The 25751-nt window shown below is 36.2% G+C and overlaps 1 protein-coding gene across 2 annotated transcripts in view; it reads right to left on the bottom strand.

Annotated features, from left to right (window-relative positions):
- Window positions 1–25751, bottom strand: part of LRRK2 (leucine rich repeat kinase 2) — a 138777-nt gene that overhangs the window by 35668 nt on the left and 77358 nt on the right. For both annotated transcript variants that reach the window (XM_036252213.1, XM_036252214.1), the window contains exons 24-37: window positions 25096–25346; window positions 24661–24809; window positions 21456–21549; window positions 19223–19409; window positions 17922–18103; window positions 15461–15690; window positions 14719–14846; window positions 13440–13658; window positions 9777–9978; window positions 8588–8676; window positions 3055–3242; window positions 2015–2169; window positions 892–1038; window positions 556–747 (exon numbers count right to left, since the gene is read on the bottom strand). In XM_036252213.1, coding sequence (XP_036108106.1) covers window positions 556–747; window positions 892–1038; window positions 2015–2169; window positions 3055–3242; window positions 8588–8676; window positions 9777–9978; window positions 13440–13658; window positions 14719–14846; window positions 15461–15690; window positions 17922–18103; window positions 19223–19409; window positions 21456–21549; window positions 24661–24809; window positions 25096–25346 — 2413 coding nt within the window. The remainder of the gene's footprint in view (window positions 1–555; window positions 748–891; window positions 1039–2014; window positions 2170–3054; window positions 3243–8587; window positions 8677–9776; window positions 9979–13439; window positions 13659–14718; window positions 14847–15460; window positions 15691–17921; window positions 18104–19222; window positions 19410–21455; window positions 21550–24660; window positions 24810–25095; window positions 25347–25751) is intronic.

Here is a 25751-nt window from a genome sequence, read left to right as displayed (position 1 = left end):
TTCCAGTCTTTTAGGTTTTCTTACCATTCCTGTTAACTCTAGAAAGTTTGAGAATGTTTTAAATGTTAAATTAATATCTACTGAAATTTTTAAAACTTATTCCTAGGTTCACTCATTAGACATTACAATTCAGACTGCCTTAGAATATCCAACATCTGACTAGAAAATTATCTCATTTTTCTATTTTTGCCATATTTATGGAGCACTTACTAAATGGCTAGCATGTTGCTTAGTTACTTTCCATGTATCATCTATTTTAATTTTTATAACAATTGTATAAAGTGGTTTTGGTTAGTATTTCCATTTCATAGATGAAGTTATGTTGCTCGATGTGCCAATATTCATCCTCTCAAAGCAACATTCTTCTGACTCTAGAACATGTGATCTTACTGGTAACAAATTTAATCCATTTTTTGGAATTGTCTCTGTAATTAAATGCCATGTCCTCCCTCTCACCCCTCATAGGTAAGAATAATTTCTACATTTATTACAAAACTCACTTTACAGATAGTGAAAGATCACTTAAAAACATTTATAAGTTGCATCAACACATACCTTCTTCTGCTTTCTTCATCAAGTCATCAAGTAAGATTTTTTTATGTTCTTCACCATCATTAAAACTATATAATGCCCATTTCTTCAATAAAGTTTCTCCTTCACCACAATAATCTATCTCCAATAACCCAGGAAACCATTCTTCCATGAGAGAATCGATGTGGTCCACAACTTGCCCCAAAAGAATACAGCCTACACAATCCAAAGAAGAGCTCATCACAACCCTGTCGGAAACTCATTCTGTCACAAAGCTAAAAAAGAGGAACTATATAAAGTTCAAAAGAAGTTTCGATTTCTTTAGTGGTACAATTCAAAGTTTTGAATTCATTTCCTTACCTTTTCTACAAGAAGGAACTGTAATTTTTAAGAAACTTTCTGGATGATTATCTAAGACTTCAGATCCTACCAGACAATAAGCTTCCGGAGACCAATTCAAGTAGATGCCTTGTCGCCAATACATTCTGTTTGGGCGAAGTGCTTGTTCTGAAAAAAAAGTTTAAATGGACCCAGGTGCATCCATTAATTATTAACTACTCCATAAATTAAAGGGGTGGGGGGACTGCACACACCCCAAGTGACAGTTAATAGAGTTACATTTGTTTGTTTAAGTATTGGAATAACTATTGATGGTCTTCATCTTAGCTATTAAATATGACACTAAATATTTTATCCTTAATGTTGCAATAAAATATACAAAATGTCCAGTAGATAAGCTAAGATCGATTCCAGGTTCGTGGTGTTAAATAGTTTAATATGTTTAACAGATGAAGAAAGAGAATAAAAAATAAGTTCTCATAACTTTTAAAAAGAAGTTGGTGGTCATGCTGAAACCAAAAGTTTCTTCATGTTCTAATGCAATGTGTAACTACCTATATGCTGATTAATTGCAGAAAACATGTGGTTTATTTTAGAATATAGTCACAGCTGCACAATGAAGACCCAAGTTTATTTATAAACCTCTCTGGGATTGTGCCGCCGAATGGAGCTCTTACAGTTCCTATGCTGAATGGTCTGAATGCTCAGGATGTCACACTTGAGTAAAACTCCCTGACTTTGCAGTGGTTATGCCTAGTTTTTCTTTGTTCTTGTGTGTGTGTGCGCGTGCACATGCACCGCCCAAGAGTGTCTGTGTGTATATGTTTAAACCAATTAACTCCTGGTAATCCACCTATTTAAATTATTGCTTCTAATCTGCTTTGGCATAGAAAGCAATAAACTCATACTTATTAGAAATGTGTCTAAAATAAGAACAAATGGGCTTTGAGTGAGGACCTGGGAATTTTCTTCTTGACAAATGGCATACACCTATTTGAATAGATGTCTTTATAATGACCAATCTGAAGTCTTATGAGCTTATGATCTGATTTTCAGGTGCCTAACAAATAAGTCAACTGCAAAAATGACATGTTAATTTATTTCCCCATAACTTCTATAACTATTGTCTTCATTAAATACGTACCTCTGCCTAGTAGCATATAAGGTGAAATTTCAAGTAATCGATTGATTAATCTTGACCAAAATCCCATGGGAAAATAAGGCATTTCATATAGTCGAATGATAATTTCAGAGTTCTCACAATGAGGTAGTTCTATCACAGGCCTGTGGTCAGACAAACTAAATGGAAAAGGACATCATCATTACACAGCTTCATGAAACACCCAACCATCAAGTGCTTTACTTGATGAATTGGAGTGCTTTACTGCTTGAAATTGATGAATTGGAGATAAATATTCTAAGCAATTACACTTTTTTTATAATGACATTTTTTTGGCTATATGCTCTTCCTACTTTAAAAATCCAATGGTCATTTAATTCAAATGCATGCTCAGATGTAATAGATGCATGAATTTTTTTCAGTCTTCTTATTTATACTAACAAATTATTACAATTAGTTACACACAGACAAGTATCAAGCAAGGGATTATAAAAAAAAAAAAAAACTTGAAAAGACTGCATGTCTTAGAAAAAGGTATATATTTTTTAGAATTAGTCACTATCCATCAATCAATGCAATTTACACTTTTCAATGTCATATTACTTTCTAATATTCCCTAAGTCCTTCGAAAACAATAATCAAAATTTCTATAATATAGGACTAGAAATTAGGCCTCCATTGTGTTTTCCCTCTCCTCTCAAAGGTCACTGAAATAAATTTTTTTAAGATTCTGGTAAAAACTGACTATCTTCCCAGGACTTGTCTAATACAATAACTCAGTGCCATGTAAAGAGAAACACACACACATAAAATAACCTCCACTATTTATCTTTCTTAAATAATTTAAGCAGTTGTAAACCAAACAGTAATTATAGACATAAGTCACTTACTCTATCTTTAAAAATGTCAAATGTAGTATTTTCATTAAAAATAAATGTTATACTTCAGAAGAAAGTTCACACAATAAGCAAAAAGAATACTTAGTACATTAATCATAGACCAAAGTTATTTTGACAATTAAAACAATATAATAGATTTTTAAGATTTTTAAGGTTTTTATTTACCTGCTTGGAACCAGCAAATATTCTTCTCCTATTGGCAAGGCAATCTGAAATTTTTCTAGGAGTTTAAAGTACTTTTGCATCTGGTTCTTTGGAAATCTCTTTTTCTTTGAAAGAAATTTTTCCACATCTCGACGTGAAATAATTCCTTGAGGATGTTTTGGACAGCCTTCCACTTTCAGTGTCAAAATCTGAAAGATTTAAACTTATAATCACTGGAATTTACTTTCTGACAAGTTTTGAATTTAAAGCATTTTGTGTGACTTTGATCAGTAAAAACAATCAACATTTAAACAATGTCAAAAATAACACAGGACCTAACTTCTCTAGTTAGCAGAGGCGTTCCCTAGAAGCCCACTCTCCTCAAAACAAGCATTTACTCAAAAAATAGCATCCCCTAAAAAAAAAAGTGTCCACTCCCCTTAATAAAAAAGTATTACATTAAGTGAATGAATTCGGATCAGAAGTTAGGAAGCTCCTCTGAAACAGGGGAGCCCAAGCCTTCCCCAACTCCAATCATCAATCCGTCCAATATCCCACCTTCTTATTACAGTTTCATTACTGATATATTTCTAGGGAAATTATCTTCCACTGTGTTATCACCACTGGTTGGTAACAACAACGTCACTTTACATTTCTGTCACAGAAGAGGTTTTCATCAACGAGAAGAGAGGCAGTGGAATACGGTTTAGTAAGTTTCAAACAAAGCAATGCCGAATTCTGCTGGACTCCACTTAGAGTCGGCATCCACAGGTCAGGAGGAGACTGGAGAATCTGCTTTTTCAAAGAGAAACCCCATGATTCTAATGTGGAGACCGCTTCTGAGTTTTCATTGTCACAACAGTTTAAAACTAAGAAGAACCCAGGTTCCAAACAGCCTGTTTCCAGCAGTGCGGCCAGATGGACTGTTTCTTCAAGCCACAGTTTCTTTCCTTTTGTCCAAAAATTAATTAATTACGGGTTTTTTGTTACAGATGCCCCTCCTTTTTCCCCCATTGACACCCTTCTCCTGCTCCCATCCCACTCCACACAGTTGCCTTTTTCTATACAATGAGATAATAAAAGTGACTGCCTCTTAGATTGCCAAGAGATGCTTAGCATATAGTAAGTCCTCATGGGTTAGTCATTACTATCAACATATTTCTATTCATTTTACATAGCCAAATTAATTTTAAAAAGAGGTGTGTACTTAATTTCTGTAGTAGATCTATGTTTCAGGGATACTTAAATAGGAGTAAACATTATTTACATTATGTAGTTGGCTAAAATGTTGAATTGTAAAATCCTTAGGCCCAAGGACTTGCCTTACTCATCTCTATTTTTCTATTTTGTACATATATTCATTGAATCAAGAAATGTGCAGCTTATTGAACATAATGATTTATAGTGAAAATACATAATGGGTTGTTAAAAAATAAAATTATATGTTGGATGTCAACTACAACTTTAAAATATTTTTTAAATCTACATTTTGGAATTATGTCATCTTGTACACTTTGTAGAAGTCCCGTATCATTCTTACAAATTAGGTTGTAGAAATAATTGTTTGGTGTTATATTGTTATTAAGTTATTGTAATCTTGTCTAACAACACATGCTCTATTCCCAACCATGCTGTAGATTTTCTTTGTAGCACTTGGTACCACCTGACTTGTTAGGTGTTTATTTATTGTTTTTTCCCTCCCATTTGAATGTCAGCTCCATGAGCATAGGAATGTTTTTTTCTCTAGAGTACAGCCCCAGCACCAGAACAATCTCCAGAACATAATTTGAGTAAATAAGGTTAAATAAGTGAAGTTTGAGAAATAAAATTAGTAGCATTTTATCCTAGAGTTAGGTTTATAGATACTGCAGTCAAACTACTTTGTCTGAAATCCTAACATGTAACTTTGGATAAATTATCTTACCTCCCTGTCACTTAATTTTTTCACCTTCAAGATGGAAGTTAATACAGTTCCCTTTAAAAGAGCTGCTGAGACAATTAAATGAGATAATCTTTGAAAAGCACACAATAACCTCTTGTATTTAAGCCATCATTATATACCGACTCTAACTCATTTTACTGAGACAAATTGGTTTTAAAAGAGGTTTGTGCTTGATTTTTTAGTATCTCTACATGTGCTCCATTTTTGTGGGAGTCTCCAAAGACGGACATTTCAGTTCCTTTCCCCCTACACGTGCGTGCTGCCAGGCCCCCCGGAAACAGAGTCCACTTCCCTCCCTCGAACCTGAAATGGCCTTGCGGGTGCTCCACTCCCAAGAATGTGGCAGAACCAACACTGTAGCAGTTCTGGGCCTAGACGTCAGAGGCAGCCATATGAGAGGAGCAACAATACACCAAACTGTGAGCGGAGCCTCTGCGACCTGCCCGGCTCGGTGAAGAAAGCCCAGCGCATGGCCCTGGCCAGGCCTGAGGAGCACAGCTGCTCAGCCTAACCCCCCACAGAGCTCTGAGGAAAACAACTGCTGATTCTCTGAGCCTCGAAGTTTGGGGTATCTTGTTCAAAAGCAATAGAACACTGAAACATTATCTTAATTTTATCACCTTTAAAAAACCTGCTAGTATTCCTTCAGCTTAGTAACTTACATGGCTAACATATGCCCTTATGTAAGTAAAGGGAATTTTCCAAATTACCTCACACGTTATTATCAAGATTAAATTGCCATACAAACTTTTTGATACGTCATTTGATTATTATTATTTTTTTAATCCTCACCCAAGGATATTTTTCCATTTATCTTCGGATAGAGTCGGAGGGAGAAAGAGAGAGATTGAGATAGAGACATCGACATGAGAGGGACACATCAACTGGTTGCCTCCCGCACGACCCCAACCAGGGCCGGGGACGAACCGAAACCAAGGTACATGCCCTTGACTGGAATCGATCCTGTAACTCTTTGGTCCACAAGGCAATGCTCAATCTGCTGAGCCAAAACAGCCAAGGCTCCATTCGATTATTTCAATATGTCCCTTTCATATCCTTTCATCTTACAGTTAAGTGAGTTTTGCAAACTTCTCTGTGCATTGATGGGAACTCCTTTAATAAGTTTAGTGACCTAACAGATCAGGGCATATAAAGGGAGGGTGGTCTCATTAGAGCTCCTGCACCATAAATTATTCCTGCCCTTGCTTTGATGATGCATAGGGGTAAATATCCCAATTTTTTCTTCCTGATGGATGTCAGACAAGTCATTCTTATTTTCACTTGATTATTTATAGCTTTCATTCTTTATAAACCTCAGTGAAAAGGACATTGTTTCACTATATCAGCATAAATAAAAATTATGCCATGTATATATTTATTTATTTATTATAAATAAGTTTTCATTGATTTTTTTTTTTTTTAAGAGAGTGGAAGGCAGAGAGAGAGAGAGAAGCATCGATGTGAGAGAGAAACATCGATGGGCCATCTCCTACATGCCCCTCACTGGGGACCAAGCCCACAACCCTGGTATATGCCCTGACTGGGAATTGCACTGGGACCTCTCACTCCAGGGGATGATGCTCAATCCACTGAGCCACACCGGCTGGGCTATGTTATTTATTTTTTAAGTTAATAAGAAATTTAAATTATCATTTTATTGTCCTTTTAGACCTATCTTTCGGAATAACTTTGAGCTATTCAAATTCTTGACTTAGTTTTCACTTCAATTAACATGTTTATAGTATAACTATTCTAATGAGAAGAACTTTTATGGTGTTTCAACTTAATTATTCCACAGAATCTTCAGAGATTTTACTGTGGTCCTGGTGGAAATTTGCTTTTGCTAAAAGACTGTGATTTGGATACAAACCACTTCTTTATGCACTACGATAACCCCTCTGTCAGTGCTCACACGTGTGAAACTTTAAATGTCCCAGTTCACATGGAAAGACATCACTTTTGGGTGCAACTTTAGCCTTCTCTTGACTAGAGTTATCTTCTGTGTTATAGCATACCACCTAGGACAACACAATCTTGAAGGTATATTTGAAACTTCCATTGCTGTTGAAAGTACAGCTACCACTTTTTTTTGGGGGGGGTGGGGGGGTTGGCTCCATACTGGCACATTTTCCAAAACTACATAAATACAATTGTACAGTTTTGAAGATGTTTTTCATTTCCTAATAATTAGTTTTTATTACCAACTATGTCCAATATGAAATTAGCGAACATTTACTGCTTACTTACACTGAACTAGGGAGGCAGTGTAGAAGTTAAAATTGTTACTATCCTTCAAGTGAAGAAAATCAGAAAGGCTTAAAATATTAAGAAACATCACAAAGTAAGCATCATAAGAGCTCTGAGTACAGGTTAGATGACTCCGGGTCACAACCCCTCCCTTTACTGGCTCCATGACCATGTAGCAGATGAGTAAATCGCTCCCCATGGCATACATGCAGAAGGATAAATATCTACCTTACAATAGCTACCAAAATAGTAATAGCTACCCCATTACAATTCATTTCCAATTAAAATGTTTCTATACGCTCTCAAGTTCAGTGTTATAGGATTTGGACCCAAATAAGTTCCCTTTTTACTGTAGATGAAATTTAGAAACTACCATTCAAGATTATCTGAGGGAATTTAATTACCATCATGGCTTAATTAGAAGAGAGACTTCTAACATAAAAAGATATAATCATTTAAGGCATTCAGGGAGCCACCTGCAAAACCATAAATTATATTCATAAACCAAATAACTGCCAGTGAATCCACGTGCTAGAGACCTCCTCCCTGAGCTCACCTGTTCATGAGGGTGATTTTGCATCCCTGGAATACTGATTAACGTCTGATGGCATAGCTGGTTGTCATAAGTAGGAAGGTGCTACTAATATGTACAGGGTAGAGGCCGAAGATGCTGCTACTATCCTGTCAAGTACAACAAGGAATTATCTGGCCCCAAGGGTTGTTGGTGCTGATGTTGAGAGCCCCTGAGCTAGTGTGTTCTCCTTAAGTGATTTTCTGTAGCAAACCTATATTGATGGATTACTATAACTATTTAATATAAACTCACTGGTAATTATCATTGGAAGAATAAAAAATTTTCTGTATGAAGCATAAATGGAGAAAGGAAAGCAATTACTATGGCCATGTAAAGTTTTCAAAAAGTGGAAGCATTTAGAACTCGGACAATTCCTCTCAAGAGTCAAGACTCCTCTCCATGTGGTCTACATAGAGGTTTTCCAGGCCCAACAACCCAATTTCCTTATATATATTTACCCCAGGGATGTTCATGAAGCTTTCCTTCAATTGACTGAGTCAATAACCAAACCAGAGATAGAATTGGGGTCTAGAAAAGCACCATGAAACACAGTGGTACAAATACCTGTCATTAAAGACATGAGAGACGTTCACGCGAACTCTACAGCATCTTCCCCTTTTCCAAGAAACTCTCCTGTAAGCAGTTTCTACATGAAGTATTCCAATATGTTCTATGTTTACAGTAGTTTCTAGCGTCACTGAACACAAACTCTACAATGCTCAATGCCCTGGGTGCCGGTTATTCTCCTTTTCAATCATTACCCCCATGTCACAAACATGTAAGACACCAACCTGTGCCATGACTTTACAAAGCCACTTGGGTTCCACAAAGTATAAGTTACTTAACTGCAGTGCTGGGTCTTGGAAATGAAGAAGGACCCCTGTAGTAAAAAAAGAAAAATCAAACAATGAAACATGAAATCTAGAATATACAAATAGCAAGAGAGAAAGAGAATGTAGCCCAACCTCCTCAGTTACAGGAGAAAACTTCAGCATAACTAGTGGCAGAGCTGGGACCACCACCTGGCATCCTGGTTCTCAACCTCTGAAGTCCCAAGATCATAAAGAAGTACTTGTGAACATTATATAAGGATCATATATCAGCATATTTGAGATAGTGCCATATATTGCAAATGCAAATATTTACAAATAAATAGGAATTCATAATTTTCTTTTTTGCTTTCTAAATATACAATACAAAGACACATCTTATTTTGCAAATCAGTAAGAGACACAGAAGATTATAGGAAACTACTGTTTTAAGAATGATGGGAAGAAAGAATAGATTATTTTTATTATAATAAAATAAAGTCATCTAACCTGTACTTTTTGATAGGCCACTGATGATAGGCACGTGAAATTTATTTTTCATACAGCAGAAAATCTAGAGAGCAAAAGCAGCTTCCCAGGTGCGGACCCTGGCACTAGGAATCAACTCACACATTGCCAGCAAGGCGATATGATCAATGACGGAATCAGCACTGAAGTCGGGGTGAGCATCATCCTCTACGAGATGGTGCTGAGGATGTGGGACGTGACCCAGCCAGCTCTGCACTCGCAGCTGCAGCGTCTCGGGCAACCACTGGTTCTCGAGGTACCCAGTCACAGCACCCCAATAATCATTCCCTTTTGCAGCAGACAAGCAATGTCCACTCACACTCAATTCCTTTGGTGCTAGGAAGGGACATGCCTCCTGCTCAGGGTTCCACAGCAAAGTCAAGTTCTAGAACCCACGCGTTTTAACCCTTGCTCTTTCCACTGTGACCCTTTGATGATTTCCATGTTTTCCTTATGACATGATATATGATTTAACATCGGTGCGCATGGTGGTCTTCCCAAGAAAAAACATCAGTGGCCTATCAAAAAATTCTAAAGCACTTCTGTTAAATGTGGAATGTAAATTCTAGCAAGGCTCAGTTCCACTTTTATAAATCACCACCGCCAAGCTTTCAAAAAATGGGAAACAAATAAACACCCAAACCTGATTCATTTAGGAAGTGGATTGCATGAGGAAGCTCGTTTTCGTCTAACTCCAGTTGATTTTCTTTCACGAGTTGTAATAAGCGTTTTCGGTCAATGACAGGAAACTCAGTTGGCACATTTTTTCGCTCTGATAAAATGATTTTCTCGAGTTCCACATAGCAGTCTGGAATCAGCTGCCCAACAACAGGCTGGTCTCGGATCTACGTAATTAAAAATGACAAGCTGTGAAAAAAACCCATTTTATTCATACATTTTTCAGGTGGTGGGTAAATTCAGTGCAAATGGTTTTAAAGAAAGGGGCATAACCATTCAGAAATGTATTTTTAACATAACAAAATGTGATATGAAATCATTTAAAGTTTGAGTAATAAATAAAATGATGTTGAAAGAAGAAAACTATGAACACATATGACAATTTGGAAAGAAAGAGCAAATAACATAGTGTGGAACTATTTATCCAGCTATCCAGAAAATCCATGGCAAACCCAGGATAAATCACTACCCATAAATAAAGAAATCTCTGTTTTCGCCCTTGCCGGTTTGGCTTACCGGTTGGAGCGTCGGCCTGCGGTACAGAGAGACCCGGGTTCGGATCCCGCTAAGGGCACGTACCATGGTTGCAGTTTGTCCCCAGCCTTGGTTGGTCGTGTGGATGGCAGCCACTAGATGTGTCCCTTCACATCGATGTTTCTCTCTCCCTTCCTCTCTCTCCCTCCTGCTCTATCTGAACAAAAAATGGAAAAATGTCCTCGGGTGAGGATAAAAAAAAAAAAAGAAATTTTTGTTTTCTAAGACATTAAACTTATATGCCATAGACGTGCTAGCACAAGCAATCAGCATCACAGGAGCTTCTGGACCTTGTTTGTTAGATGAAAATATCCAGACCCTGAAGTAAAACATTAAATTTTGTGCTTTTTATTTGTAAAATGTTCTGATAGGTGGATCACACATATCAACAGTGAAGCCTGGAGACAGACGTGACGTCTCCTCACCTCAGCTATGCTTTCTTGTGAGAACTTAAACTTGAGAAAATGAAAAGGCATCTCAACACCCTGACACGAGAGGGTGATTTTTGGTCTGTGAAACCCTGAATTTAATCACTGCATACTAATAGAAAAACATATAAAAGGAACAATGTTAAATGGACTTCAGATGATACTTCCTATAATAAAAGCCTTTTCCAAACTTTTCTCCTTGAAAATCTGATTTTAAACAGAAACACTGCTCTAACAATAGTAACTGAAATGCCTCTGAGAACCACCAGGTGGCAAACTCGCCCCGTTTCTCAACCCATGAATATTTTCTAGTATATTGTTTACCTGACAATATCAAAATTTCTAAGTTCTTAAACTTATCACAAATATAAATTTGGTTTATAAACAGGCACATGAAAAAAAAAAAAGTGCTCTTTTTCTGCTTGTAACTGGAACCTTAAGAAGCTTTCATTACAGCAGCCGTAACCATTACTTACATATTCGCCTCCAGTTATTTGAAAATCTGTGTTCATGTATCCCTACCCTAGAAAATTAAATATAACTCCACTAACCTCCACTTTTCACAATCCCGCTATGCATCATTCATAATTTAACATAAAGCGAAACTTCAGATTGAAGTTCATGTTTTAACTCAAGGAGAAAAACCTACGTAAAGAAATTAACAAGGGTTCTCACAGAAAGCAAATCATGTAGACAAGGGATGAATTTTATAGGGCTTGTTCCAGGGCCAGCGAAGAATACCTTTCTGCTAACTGCTAACAGGTTGGACACAGTGAAAGGGGTGTTGTTAGTATTAAACTCTCTTTTTTCCTGTTTCTTTTCATTTGCCGAGTCACCAACAGTCCAACGAAGAAAACAAAACACTTTTATTCTAGAGTCTGCACAGATACATGTTAATAAAGGTGAGACAGGGAAACATCACAGAAGAGCCATGATAAAAGAAAGATGAAAAAGAATGAGAGGGCACAAAAATGATCTCTGGTCGATGAAAAGCCACTGTTTGAATACAGGTTGAAGCACAGCATGGGGGAAAGAATACTCAAGTTCTGGCAGGCTCCTTGGTTCTAGGTCAATGGGTTTTCAAAGCAAAATGCCAAAAGGATGCATCCATTTGCAATATATACTTTTCTTCAAATAATATTTCTATTTTCAAAGCACTTGTTTTACTTCCTTGCATGGCATTGCCTTCATAGTTCATGTATAAATGCAGGAAGAAATATGGTTTTATCGATTGACGGTGATAACTTGCTACGAGACAAAAGCAGTTCTCATCCAGTTTGATGAACTAATCGCTTTATCCATAGACTTTGCTTCAACTAAATTCAGGATTTTTCAAAACAAAGTTATCCTCCAAGATGTCTTTTTAAAAATACAATATATGCTCCAACAGCAATGATAAAAAGAGAAGCTTTTAAAATAGTACAAGTAACAACAAAGTTCTATAGGTACAGGTATAGTCTCAGGAGAAAACCATCTGGATAAACATAATATTTAATTGGATGAATGAATTTTGTATAGATGTTTCTCAAAAGTTATGTTCCTCTCTAATTATATGTCCCATGAGAGAGCAGGAAAATCTGCAAATAATATGCCATTCTTCTTACAAGAAACACCACTAGTGATCCCCTCCTGGCAAAACCTTTTAGTGACTGTGATAAATGTGTTGAAAGACACGACCACGGAAATGATCTCCTGAGGCACCAGAAAGACCAGCACATTTATAAATGGCTCATTAGGATTTGGATTGGAGCATAATCTTTGGAAATGGAACAGAACGAAGCTAACTGGCAGATACGTTATAACCAGGACAACCATAACATTTATCATCCAGACTGGAATGCTTGAGAATATTATGGGGCACTCCTTATAATTATGCTGGGGCTGTCCAGGCAAAACCTTAGTTACAAGCCATGCCTTCATCATTAGTGCTAATGAGCTAAGCCAACAGAAACTAACAATGCAATTCACCACTGTGTTTGTTGTATTATAATGTCAGGGCATTTTCCAGAACCCCCGGAAAATTTCTCTCTCCTGTAAGTATTAAAAATAAGTTTTCTGACTGGTAACCAGTAACCAATTTTTATGTGTTTTATAAACCCAACGAATGACATTTGGCTTACTAGAAAGGTGCTTTAGAAATCAAACAACACCATCCCTGAAATGAAAGACCCTGCTTGTATGAAATAAAACCAAACATTGCTTAGACATTGCTGAAAACCAAATTAGTGGTCTTGGCAACCAAGTGAAAAAGCCATCTCCAAAGACTGAGAGAAAAAAACACGTAGAATGGGAATCCCAGGGACACAAGGCCTGGAAGAGGAGCCCAAAACACCAGGATGAGCATAAAGATGAACCCCGAAAGAAAGGATGAAGCAACAACAGACAAGCACTCATGGAAGAAAGGTGGTCTCGACGACAGCACCACTGCCGGACCCTGGCAGGATAGGGGCATCAGAAACACCTGTTCAGATTCTCTCAGAAACACCCGCTCGGCCCCTGGGGACCCTCTAGTTATTTTTATTCCCATTTCCATGAATCTGAAATGAAGTAAGGCCTAAGGAATCCGCCAATGGGAAACACCTCCAGACGTCTGCCATTTCTCAGCAGTTGCACAGCGTCAGGCTTCGGGAACTCTCACCCGCCAGCGCGCAGAGGCACAGCGTTACCTTGAAGTTCAGGCTCTCGTTGATGATGGTTTTGCGAAGTTTGGCCAAGGCGTCGGATTCCTCGGTGGCGTTGACGAAGTGGTAGTTCCGGATGGCGGGAAAGCCGCGCTTGTTCAGCAGCTCCCTGTTGATCTTACTCACGCAGGCTTTGCGCTGCTTCTCGTCGGAAACATCCAGGTGCGTGCCCACCAGAATCACCGGGGAAGAAGAGGCGCGAGCCTGCGGGGAACATGCAAAACACGCTTGTTTGCTTTTAAATCAAGACTGATTACATTTCCCTCGAAATGCCACCTGAGTGGAAATGAAAAATCGAAAAACATCATGAAGCAGTAACTGTCTTTCTTTCCTTACCCTAAGGGGAAAAAATGGAACCTTAACAAATTTTAGAAGTCATTTTTATGCCTCTTCTTATTCCAATTGTTACCACTTTTCAGGTGGCCGTATAACAGTAGGAGCCAGTTTCCTTTTCTTTTTCTTTTTCATTCCTTAAAATGGGCAACTAAGTGTGCTTTAGACTTCAAAGTAAAATAAGCATTTAATAAACCCACAAATTATTTCAAGTGTCATAATAGCTTGTATTTTCTCTTCCTTATTTGCAAATTCAATTTCTTGAACTCATTTTAAAGCCATTCTATTTGAAGTCTGCAAGGGGGGAAAAAAGCCATTACTCTGTTGTAATATTTGCTCACTTTGACTAGCTATAATAACGTCAAAACAAACAAAAAAAGGTTTTTAAAAATTACCAAAATTACAAAAGACCTTGTAAAGAATAGCTGACAGCATAGCAGCAAGGGACAAAGTGGAAAAAAAAAAAGAAAGAAATTCCCAGTAGAGGACCATATTGTCAAAAATAATTCAATTTAAAAAAAAAAGAGCATATTTATCTGGTACCATTTGAAAGTATAAGATTCTAAAGACTTCACACTAGATTGCCACTGAACACATAGGTTGTGATGCACAAATTGCTTTTCTTTAATATAACTTATTTTAAATTAGAAAAGCTCATATTCACTTTAAAAATATGATAAAAATAGTTTAGCATGTGTATTTTCAATTTTATAGCTTAAAATGGTTTCAAGTATCTATAACACCCACCGAACATAGAACATAATTTTTATGTCACAACTTAATTACTCTGAAAATGTCCCAGCTCAAAATTTCAGTGCTGCTTCCTTAAAAAAAAAAAAAAACTTAAACCAACTATTTGCCTAAAATAAATTACCTTACACATCAAAAAATGAGAATGATTTTGTATATTCACATAATTAGAACAGATCACCTTTATATTGAACAGCCAGGGCTTCATGGCGTCAACTTCTGCTTCCCCTTTGCTGAGGTCATAGACGGCGAGGTACAGAGATCGCGGGGTCATGAAGTGGGGATGAGTGCTGTAGAATTCCTCACTACCTAAATAAAGATCGGAGACTCTTTTTTTAGCCTTCCTTTTTTCAAAACAAATTTTTAGGTCATGCTATCTACTATTTAGCATACAAAAAAGAGAAAAACAATCAACAACATTTAGAAGACTACACTGAGATTTTGTTTGTTTTTAATATTTTTTCTTTATTGTTTAGAGAGAGAGGACGGGAGAGCAAGAGAGAGATGGAAACATCGATGAGAAAGAACATTGACTAGCCGCCTCCTGCATGCCCCCACTGAGGACCGGGCCCACACGCTGGGCATGTGCCCTGATTAGGAATTGAACCAGTAACCTTTTGATGCATGGGTCAATGCTCAACCACTGAGCCACACTGGCCAGGCAAGACAGATTATAAACTTTTAGCCAAAGTGTTAGCTACCAAGCAAATATTCAGCTTTAGGTAGCACCTGTGTTCTAACATTCCTTCCCTACACTTCTCCATGCTCGTGGCAAGGGTATCACTGGGAGAAGTAAATGGCTTTGGAGTAATTCCATAGCCTTCACTGGTCTCTTTGCAGTATTGGAACAGAAAACTCAGTTTTTAAATCTCTGTTCTAAATAAAAGATAAATGTGATTTTAAAATTCTAGTAAAACAAATACCTGCAAAATCCCACACGTTTAGAGTGAGGTCTTTCTTCTTTTTGCCTCTTATTTGGAAAGGCCAGTCTTTAACATCGATGCCAACTGTGGTACTTTGCATCCCAAGATCTGATTTCTTGGTTTTCATTAATTGCTGCAATAAGGTGGTTTTACCACTCCCAGTATTTCCCACAATCATAAGTTTCATTCGGTTATAGGGCACAGCCTTTTTTAACCTCTGTTGAAGAAACCTGGTATTAGAAAGACAAAAATTAAATAGTAAGCTGCTTAATTATGTATTTTAAAAAAGGTGAATTCTTGGGCAAGGAATTCTTTTAAATATAGACTTTTAAATATATAGGATGCCAAAAATGCACAGTTCATATAAATAAAATGCACTTGTCTTTCGGAGCACTGTTAATGCATATATTTTGTTATTGATATTAGTGTAGTTGATAATGATTGGTAGCATTATCAAATACAATGACACGTTAAACTATCACCATAAGCAATCAAAATATGAAAATATGTTTGCTATACTCATTAGAACTTTATACACACACAGATTTCTTTAATAAAAAACCCTAAAAATTATAAAGTATAAAATTTTACAAAGTCCATGTGACAGAGAACCAAGGTACATTATACAGGCATACTGTTATACTAAACCTTGATAGTGAGGTTATACTGGGTCTATTACGTGTGTGCGCACGCAAGCGTGCACATACAGATTTATGTATGGCATATACAATGTACATATTCATTTATATCAGATATGCATATGTACAATGTTCATGGAAAGATCATATTGGTTACATTATAAATTACTACATATCAAATATTATACTATCAGATAATATGTTGCTATCCCTAATAATCACAATGTAAAAATAATTGAAACTAATTAGAAGCACTATAGGGGGCTAGCAAAACCAACCTTAAATTAATATATTTTAAATGTTCTCAAAAATATAATGGATATATAAATATATTTTACTATATTAAAATGTTGCCACAGTTAAAAATTAAGAAGCAAATTAAATCACAAGTGAATTTTACAGATTATTGACCAATCCATTCTCATAACTAATAGGTCTCTGACCAACAATGCTGGTGATCCGACCAAAAGGCACAGTAACTCTTCTTGTTTCTATGACACTTTAGAAAATAAGATCTGACAGATCATATCTATACCTGCTATTGTTGAAATCAGTCATTTTCTCACATGCAGCTAAAGTTCTGTTTTCATCACCAATAAACAAGAAAATCAGTAGTACAAAGACCACTAACTCTTAAGAATTCACCACTCTGGAAAAAACTCATTCTTTGAAAAAGCAGATGATACCTACAATATCTAAACTATCCCAGGTATTTGTCTTTTCTAATAATGTAAAACAAGCTTAAAAATATTTACTTACATAGTGGTTTGAAAATATGGAATAATACATTGAAAACTAGTTTCACTAAATGATTAATAATAATGAACCAATTTTCATATGAACATCTTTTCCAGCTTTAGGAGGGGAAAATCATAGGAAATAATTTTTAGGATGAGGAGCAGTCATGTTTAGCATAGCTGGCAACAAACTCTTTCCTTTCAAATTGCATCAAGCTCAAGAGGACAGACACTGTTCCTCATAAAAAGTTAAATGTAAATTTAAGAAAATTTAAGAAGATAATTAGGTAAATACAGTTCACTGGTAGCTCAGACACTATTAATTGAATGCCAGGCTTCATGCCAAGTATCAGACAGTGAGCATACACAGCCACCGTCCCTGCCTTAATGGATATTACAGTCGGGGACACAATGAGAGGCGATAAATGAGCTGAAACCAACAAGATCAAAATAGAAATAATTTTGTAAAAATGGAAATAATTTTATGACGAGGTAACAATAAGACTAACATGCTTAAAATGTAACAAGGAGTGAGATAAAGTACATTATCAAAGACATTTGAAGTTTGTAAAGTGTAAGGACCAAAAACAGTGATACCTGGGAAGTTCCGGTGGTTTCACAAAGGATCAGGGTGAGTAGGTTACTCATCCTCATAGGCAAAATCAAAGTTAGCCATTTTTTTTTTTATCACTTACAGAACTACAATGCTTTAAGATATAATAGACATATAATTATTTGCTCTGTGAGATGAAGCTCAAGAAGTTATTATACTCTGCTATACTTCTTTAGATGGTGCACTTGGTAACGAGAGATGAATTAGCAGTACTTTCCTTTTAGAGTCCGTTTCTGTGAAAAGCATGACAAGGAGGAGAAGCTCTTCTCTCACCGTTAACTTAGCTTCGAGGAAATGAAAAGCTCTGCAGCGGCCCCATGAAATCCCATTCATTAAATAGAAGGCAAATGATACACAGCATATTAATGTTAGTACTCGACATTGTCCCCATTTTGTAACTATGCAGCCATCAGAGTCACAGAGGAAATCTGAAACAAACTTAACAGAAACAAATGGAAATAAAATGATCTAACCTTATGATGTCTTTGGCTTTACATCCTATATGCTTAAAGTCAAAATTAAGACGCAGTTCATCCAAAGGAAGATCCCATATTTTGCTCAGTTTCCCCATTTCATTGGGAAAGGATCTCAGTTCCAAGTTGTAACTAACATCAAGGGACGTCAGATTTTCAAGACAGCCGATCTCAGGAGGAATCTTAATGAAATGAAAAAGGGCAAATTCTGTTGGTGGGGAGGAAGATGCATGCTGCTAAGAAACAAGATGCTGAGAGGAAATTTAGAAAAACCAGAGATCCCATCAGCAACACGCACCACCTTTCAGCAGCATCCTGAAACCTTCCAAATGCTGGTCACAGTTTCTACTATGAATGTTTAAAAACAAAAATATAAGGGACTTACCCAAAACAACCTATGTCACTTATGTATAGTCTTTGCAAACCCATGTGCCCTTGCTGACATATGTCATTTCTTCACAACATTGAAAGTAAGTATCTTTATAGCTTTCTGAATCCAATCACCTGTGGTTTCCAATCTGTTTCCTCACACTGTTCTCCAGCTATACTATAAAGAGCTGGTCATCACGAACTTGTATACAACTTAATGTCATTAATACACAACTTCAGGGGGCATGTTAACTAGAGTTGTTTTATTTTCGGCTCCAAATTTTTAAGCAGTACTCATTATTTTAAAAATAAAACTCATTAATTTGCTGACAAAAAAAAAAAAAGCAGGTACCTAAAAATATTCAGTTATTCTGAACCTCACAGTTTCAGACACTTAATTCTTTTGGGCTTTTATAGACAACAAACTTGCACTTGGTAAAAAAAAAACATTTTTCTGAGATGAATGGATAACTGATTTCCGATCTGTCACAGAGGCTGTGGTTGGCCCACGCGGGTGAGTGGCAGCCGCACAGTGAAGGGATGCAGAAGTGTAAGAATGCAGGAAAGAGTCAGCTGAAAGACAGGCTGTCTACGGCCCAGTGGCAACTTTAGGAGTGTAGAGTATCTGAGGGTCTGTTAACAGATCAGAGGCTTAGTGATTAAATGACACACATTAGGCATTATATACATTCATAGGTAAGGGTATATATATATATATATCCATATAATCTAAAAACCAAGCACAAAAAGTGATCTTTTATGGAAAGTAAGCATTTATATACCTATTTATCTCAGGGTCAGTTTAGATCATATTTTAAAAAATAGGAAATACAAAATAACAGACTTTACAATGATAATTTTTGATTATGCAAATTACAAAAGCATATTTTCAAGTTGGCAATAATTTTAAGCAAATAAAGATGATCTCTTACCTCTTTCAGTTTATTATGAGAAAGATGTAGTTTCTCCATTCTAGACCATATATATGCTTTTTCACTCAAGTCCAAGATGCTGATCTGATTATGACTAAACAAGAGTTCCCTTAAGTTCAGAGATTTCCAGTGTGCAGGATTTGGTAGATATTTAATATCATTGTTGCTCATATCCAAGGATCGCAAACTAAAATAATACAATGTCAAGATTAAAACCAAACAAGTGTTTACAAAATACATAAAATTACATCACCAGTAATTTTCACTAGAGTGAGAATAAGAACTGTAAAACTAACAATATTTATATATAAGTATGCATGTGTGTTTTTGTGTACATATAGGTACATGGGGGCTAAAAAGAAGGTATATCTCACTAGGAATAACATTTAAATGAATAAGAACCATTAAAAGCAAAATGGAAGCCTAACTCCCCTACTCCAGACACATAAAAATGTCAATCTCAGAATAAGAAAAAGAACAAGTGCTTTACAAATGTTTATGATACATGAGAAATCATAATTAACAAATGCAAAAACGGTCATTAAAATTCCTGCCTTCTCTCCAAGAGTTACAGATATATGGCCCCCATTTCTCTTTTCAATTTCACTCATTATTGGGAAGAATCTTCAAAGGCTGGTCCTAGAGTTAATTAATACTGTGCATAGATACACCCCTTTACCCGCTTGTCTCAGTGTGATAAATATGGTTCCCTAACACTGAGCATGATGCCTTGCACACAGTGGGCCCTCGATGTAGATTGGTTGTTTTCATGCAAGAACATGCTACCCAAAGTTTGCAGAAAATAGCAGAAATGCACATGTTACATATAAGTGTACATGTGTATGAAGAATAAACACAGTCAGTGATTGTGGAATATTTTTGGCTAAAAGTTTGCCTGGACTTTTACATATACTGACTCCTTTCATCCAACAGATTTCAAGCATGATGAATTAATTCTAAGCTCACTAGACAAAGATTCAGGTCTGCACAGCAACATTTTTTCTATTTTAAAATGATTCTAGATTTTTCCCTAGTTACAAAATGCATGAAACAAGGATGACTGCATTAGAGATAAGACATGTATGTCTAACAAACAATGCAACCAAGACAAACCAGAGAATCACCAGGCTGTTCAAAAGCAGTGTCTCAGCCTCAGTGGAGATTGAAGCTGGCCAACTGGATGCTCATTTGTGAAACAAAAGAATAAATTTAATGAAATACATACAAAATGCTGGAAATGAATGCCTGAAGATGATGTCTAAAAAGATAGTGTAATTAGGGACTAGATGATATTTTCAGTTCTTTGGGAAGAAATCTTTTTATGGCACATATCTTTTAATCAAGTTTCATAAATATTTAACTTTCAAACATATTGTCTGGAATATATTATGCTTAAAATATAGGACCACGTGCGTTCTAGGGGTGCCTGTATGTGAGAGTTGAGAGTCTGCAGTCAAACCACCAGTGTTTAAAAACTGTGACTTTGGGCTAGTTACTTTATATCACTAATGAAATAATGTTCTCATAAGGTGACAATAATAACAGTAGCTACTTCATAGGATAATTAGGAACATTAAAGAGATGATACACTGTTGAGTAGTGTCTGACACATTCTAAAGCTAGATTTAAATTAACTAATATATGTTTGTTTGACACATTCTATGGCAAGATTATATCTAAGTATTATTTACCTATATATGTATATATTTGTATCTATACACTTATGGGTTTGGTTTATGACGTATAACACTATTAGAATAGTATTTAAGGGGACAACACATTTCAAATCTATTTAATGCATGAATCTGTTAACAGGAAGCTTTTGTTTATATTGAAAATAACTAAAAATATCCCCAAATCCCTGGGCTACATAAATTGTCCCAATCCTCACTAAAAATGTCACTGAAACTTAAGTATAGTTCAAAGTTAATAGTATCTTTGCAACATATCAACCTCTAGAGCAAGTGAAATTTTAAAAGTTAACGTGATAGCCAGTGCAATCCCACTTGATTATAATAATGCAATTACACAGTAAATAATCAAATTGTTTCTATACAATAGCACACTAAATTAATATAAAAGTTAAAAAATCCAAGTAACAACTTGGGTCTTTTGTCTAGTAAAAGTCAAACATTCACAGATTTTAAAATGTTAAATAAGCCTAAGTTAAAACCATGTTTCTGAAGGTTCTGTTCCAGCTCATGTGATTTTAAAATAAAAATAATATACTTACTGTGGAAGATTTAAAATTGCTTCTGGAACACATGTAAATCTGTTTTGAGATAATTTTACACTTGTCATAGAAGAAGGTAAAAAAGGCATAGCAGCTAAAAGAAAATAAAAATAAGGAACATTTTAATCATTTTAACTAGATTTCTGTTGGATTCTACAAGAACAGCTACCAATGACCTGTCCCTTAATTTAATTTCTACTCTCATGCTTACAACTTAAAACATCTACTTTTAAAATAAAGTAAATCTTTAATACCACTGCTAAATATAAAAGTAATATATCATGCCCAGCCAGTGTGGCTCAGTGGTTGAGCATCGACCCATGCACCAAGAGGTTGCTGGTCTGATTCCCAGTCAGGACACATGCCCAGGTTGTGGGCCTAATCCCCAGTGGGGGACATGCAGGAGGTGGTCAATTGATATTCTCTCTCATTGATGTTTCTTTCTCTCTCTCCCTCTCCCTTCCTCTCTCTCTCTCATATAAATAAAGAAAAAATATATATAATAGATTATTATACTTATACAAATCTTTTTATATGAAAGCTAAACAACTACCTAAATATAAATTCATCTATCCAACATCTATAAAAGTAAAAATCATTAGAATATTCATTTCAAATTGTGTGTAATATCATGTGAAATATATCATAGGTTGATAAAAATTATTCTTAAGTAACTATAGCAAAACATTTTGGAATACTGATACACAATATAATATAAAGACAAAAATTCTTCATAGTACCATCTCATAAAGAGTGTTCTACGGAATGATGGCTGTAACTTAATAAAAGTATAATATGATCATGTGATCTTAAGAGACTGGGGAAACATTAGGTAAAATAAAGTATAATATCTCAGAGTTCTCAATATTCTGGTATGTTATGAGTTTCCAAGAAAGAGATGTGGTGGGAGGACTCTGAAGTATAAAATCCTGTGCAATGTAATATTGGGAACTGAGTGAATCATTACAGCCTGTTTTGTCAGTTGCAGAAAGTAGTGAGACCAGATGATATCTGAGAGTCTTCAGAAATCTAGAATCTTATGGTTCCATGAAAGTGGCTTGAGAAATTATTTCTTGGCATTTTCAAGATTAAAAATATGGGTCATGCTTTATCTAGAAAATCCTCAAGGGTCAAAAAGTTCCAGGACACTGCTGGAAGCTGTTTTCCTAAGGAGCAGAAGGGTACAGGCTATGCTACACCTCACCTACTTCCTAAAAGTATTTGTGACAAAATAAATTAGTAGAAATGTTTCTCCACTTGAGAACACAATGAAACCAAAAGCATAGATACATGGAACAGACTGGCCAGTACCCAAAGGGAGGGTGGTGGGAGGACTGGATAAAGAAGGTAAAGATTAGCTGAAGAACATATATGCATACCCCATGGACATGGACTATAGTTTGGTGAAGGTCAAGGGAGGGAGAGGTGAGGGTGGATGCAGGGAGGCAGGCAGGGTCGGGGGAGGGAGACACTTGCAAAAAGGTCAACATTGAAAAAAAATTTTTTTGAAAAATCATAATACAAAAATAAATAAATAATAGAATATAGTCCTGTGGGTGGCAAGGTGCATATGGCCTCCATTAAGGAATATAAAATATAAGGCATTTCTGTTTATTACTTTTAAAGTACTTTTTCCTTAATATTAGAATGTTCAGATGGGCCACAAATGAACATATCCCTGTTAATTTACAGGCTAAGGTATTCCACAGAGGGTAATCCATGACTTTTAACAAAAGCCATGTTCATATTATGTATTATTTTAATATCTTACACAAAACAGGAATTTAATGAATGTACATTAACCTTACTCATTTGAAAATGTATTTCTTATAAAGAAACAATAACACTGCCCGGCCGGTGTGGCTCAGTGGAGTGAGCATCGTCCCATGGACTGAGAGGTCCCAGTTCGATTCCCAGGCAGGGCGCATGCCCAGGTTGTGAGCTTGATCCCCAGTAGGGAAAGGGGCATGCAGGAGGCAGCCAATCGATGTTTGTCTCTCACATTGATGTTTCTATCTCTCTCTCCCTTTCTCTCTCTCTAAAAAATCAATTTAAAAAAAGAAACAATAATACCAATTATATTATACTCCAAATATTTCTGAAGAAACTTCAATGGGAAACTCAGTATTCCTGCTTATTCATCTCAGGCAGCCATATAAATTCATAATATACTAGACTAAAAGGAACCACAATATCATGACTATTTATAGCCCCAGATATGGTCATTTTGGTCAATGTCAATACTTACTTGCTAAAATTATTTTTAATTTTTAAAAAATATAATATTAACATTTTTAATTCTTTAAAAACCTTAAAAAGTAGACTTTTTTCACTCAGCTTTACTTTTATAGAAAATGTTCATGAAAAATACAGCATTTTCTGATTTATCCCTTGCCCCCTCATCACCCCCACCTATAAACACACAATTTTTTTTCCTCTTTTGTCCATAACTCACATAGTTTGGTATATTTGTTATAATTGATAGCCTTTATAAACACTTTATTATTAACTAAAATTCATAGCTTACCACAGAGTTTACTCTTTGTGTTATACACTCTATGAGTCCTGACGTGTGTCCACATAACAGTAGCATACAGAACAGTTCCACTGTCCCAAATCCCCTTTCTCTCTAATTATGTATCCCTCTCTTACTCTCTCAAAACTCCTGGGAACTACTGGTTGGTCTAGTGCCCTCTGTTCCAGAATGCCTTACAGTTGGAATCATACAGTATGTGGCCTTTCAGCTTGGCTTCTTTCACTCAGCAATATGCATTTAAGTTTCTGTCCTGTGTACATGGCTTGACACCTCAATTCTTTTTATTTTTCAGATCCTCACCCAAGGATATATTTCCATTTATCATCAGATAGAATGTGAGCGCACACCCGCGCGCGAGAGAGAAACATCGATGTGATAGAGACACATCTACTGGTTGCCTCCCAAACCACAACCAAAGAATGTGCCCTTGACCGGAATCAAACCCGTGACTCTTTGGTCCTCTGGCTGACACTCCAACCCTTGAGCTAAACCAGTCAGGCCAAAACCTTGTGTCTTTTTATCAGCAACCTGCTAACTTTATATTTGAAATGCCAGCACAATATTTAAACTAAAATAATACCTTTAAATCCCCACCTAAAATGTCCATATATGATTCATCCTGCAATATTTAAAGTACTGATAAATGGAAGACTCACCCAGAACACTTACCAAGAAAATTCATCCTGGCACTGAGACTCTCCACTTTAGGGCAAGCCTCCAGGAAGTCTTCTGACAGGGACGAAATGTGGTTTTTACTAAGGTTTAAAATCTTCAGTTCCTTCAGGCTCAGAGGAGAACACATGCCTGATATTTTATTTCTAAATCATAAGAGAGAAAGTGAGGATTAAATTGCCTGAACACGTAAGCTTGAAGGAAAACAATAAAAAAATTCGCCTTCAAAGAACAGCATCAAAGCAGATTTCCTCATTTTAAAATCACTTGTGAAAATCTGAGTCAATTGATATAAGCTACGATATTAGTTGCCTCCACTGTTTTATCACATTAGTTTAAAACATTACTATAGAAATAATGCCAGTATATTTTGTCAGCCTTACAAAACTTCAACGAAAGGGATGCCTTCTGTCGTTAATGAACGCTTCTCACCCTTCCAAAGTGAGCAGTTCCAGTGTCTGTGCCACCTCCCCAAGGTGCTTGGGCACGGAAGACAGCTGGTTATATGACAGGTTAAACTGCTTCAAGGTCGGACACTTCACTGCGGGATCCAAAACTATGGAGGGTCCAATGTCGTTTCGAGAGACATCAAGGTAGGCAATGCAATTCATTTTCAACAAGTAGGAGGGAAACGACGAGAATTTATTGCTGTGCAAGTCCAAGTGTGTCAGACACTTCAGCGTCTGGAAAGACACGATTTTAAAATTCTCAAATGAACCACCCGAGAAACTTAAATTTAACTAATATTTCTACCTTCCATGCTTCTGCTAGCCAGAACCATTTAGAATTTTTCTGAAAATTGAAAACATAATCCACAAGACAACTTCAGCTCTAAAATGGGTAGAACCAGGAAAAGTACAGCAGGGAGGTTTTCAAACGCAGGGTCACAGAAATAAGGGTTAGAGTTTAATTTAGCTTTTTTTGTAAATTACTCCTGCAATAAGTAAAAATGGAAGCAGAACAGGCATCACAAATATTTAAACTAATGATTTAATGAATAAGCAGTACAACATAATCCTTGGAATACGTTTTTTAAATACTAGCTTTTGGAAATTGTTATACATTTTATTTTATTTCTGGTTTATTTT

This window comes from Molossus molossus, unplaced genomic scaffold (assembly GCF_014108415.1).
Source record: "Molossus molossus isolate mMolMol1 unplaced genomic scaffold, mMolMol1.p scaffold_m16_p_10, whole genome shotgun sequence".
Lineage (NCBI taxonomy): Eukaryota > Metazoa > Chordata > Mammalia > Chiroptera > Molossidae > Molossus > Molossus molossus.
Note: the sequence above shows the minus strand (reverse complement) of the source record. Positions and strands in the feature narration are given on the sequence as shown.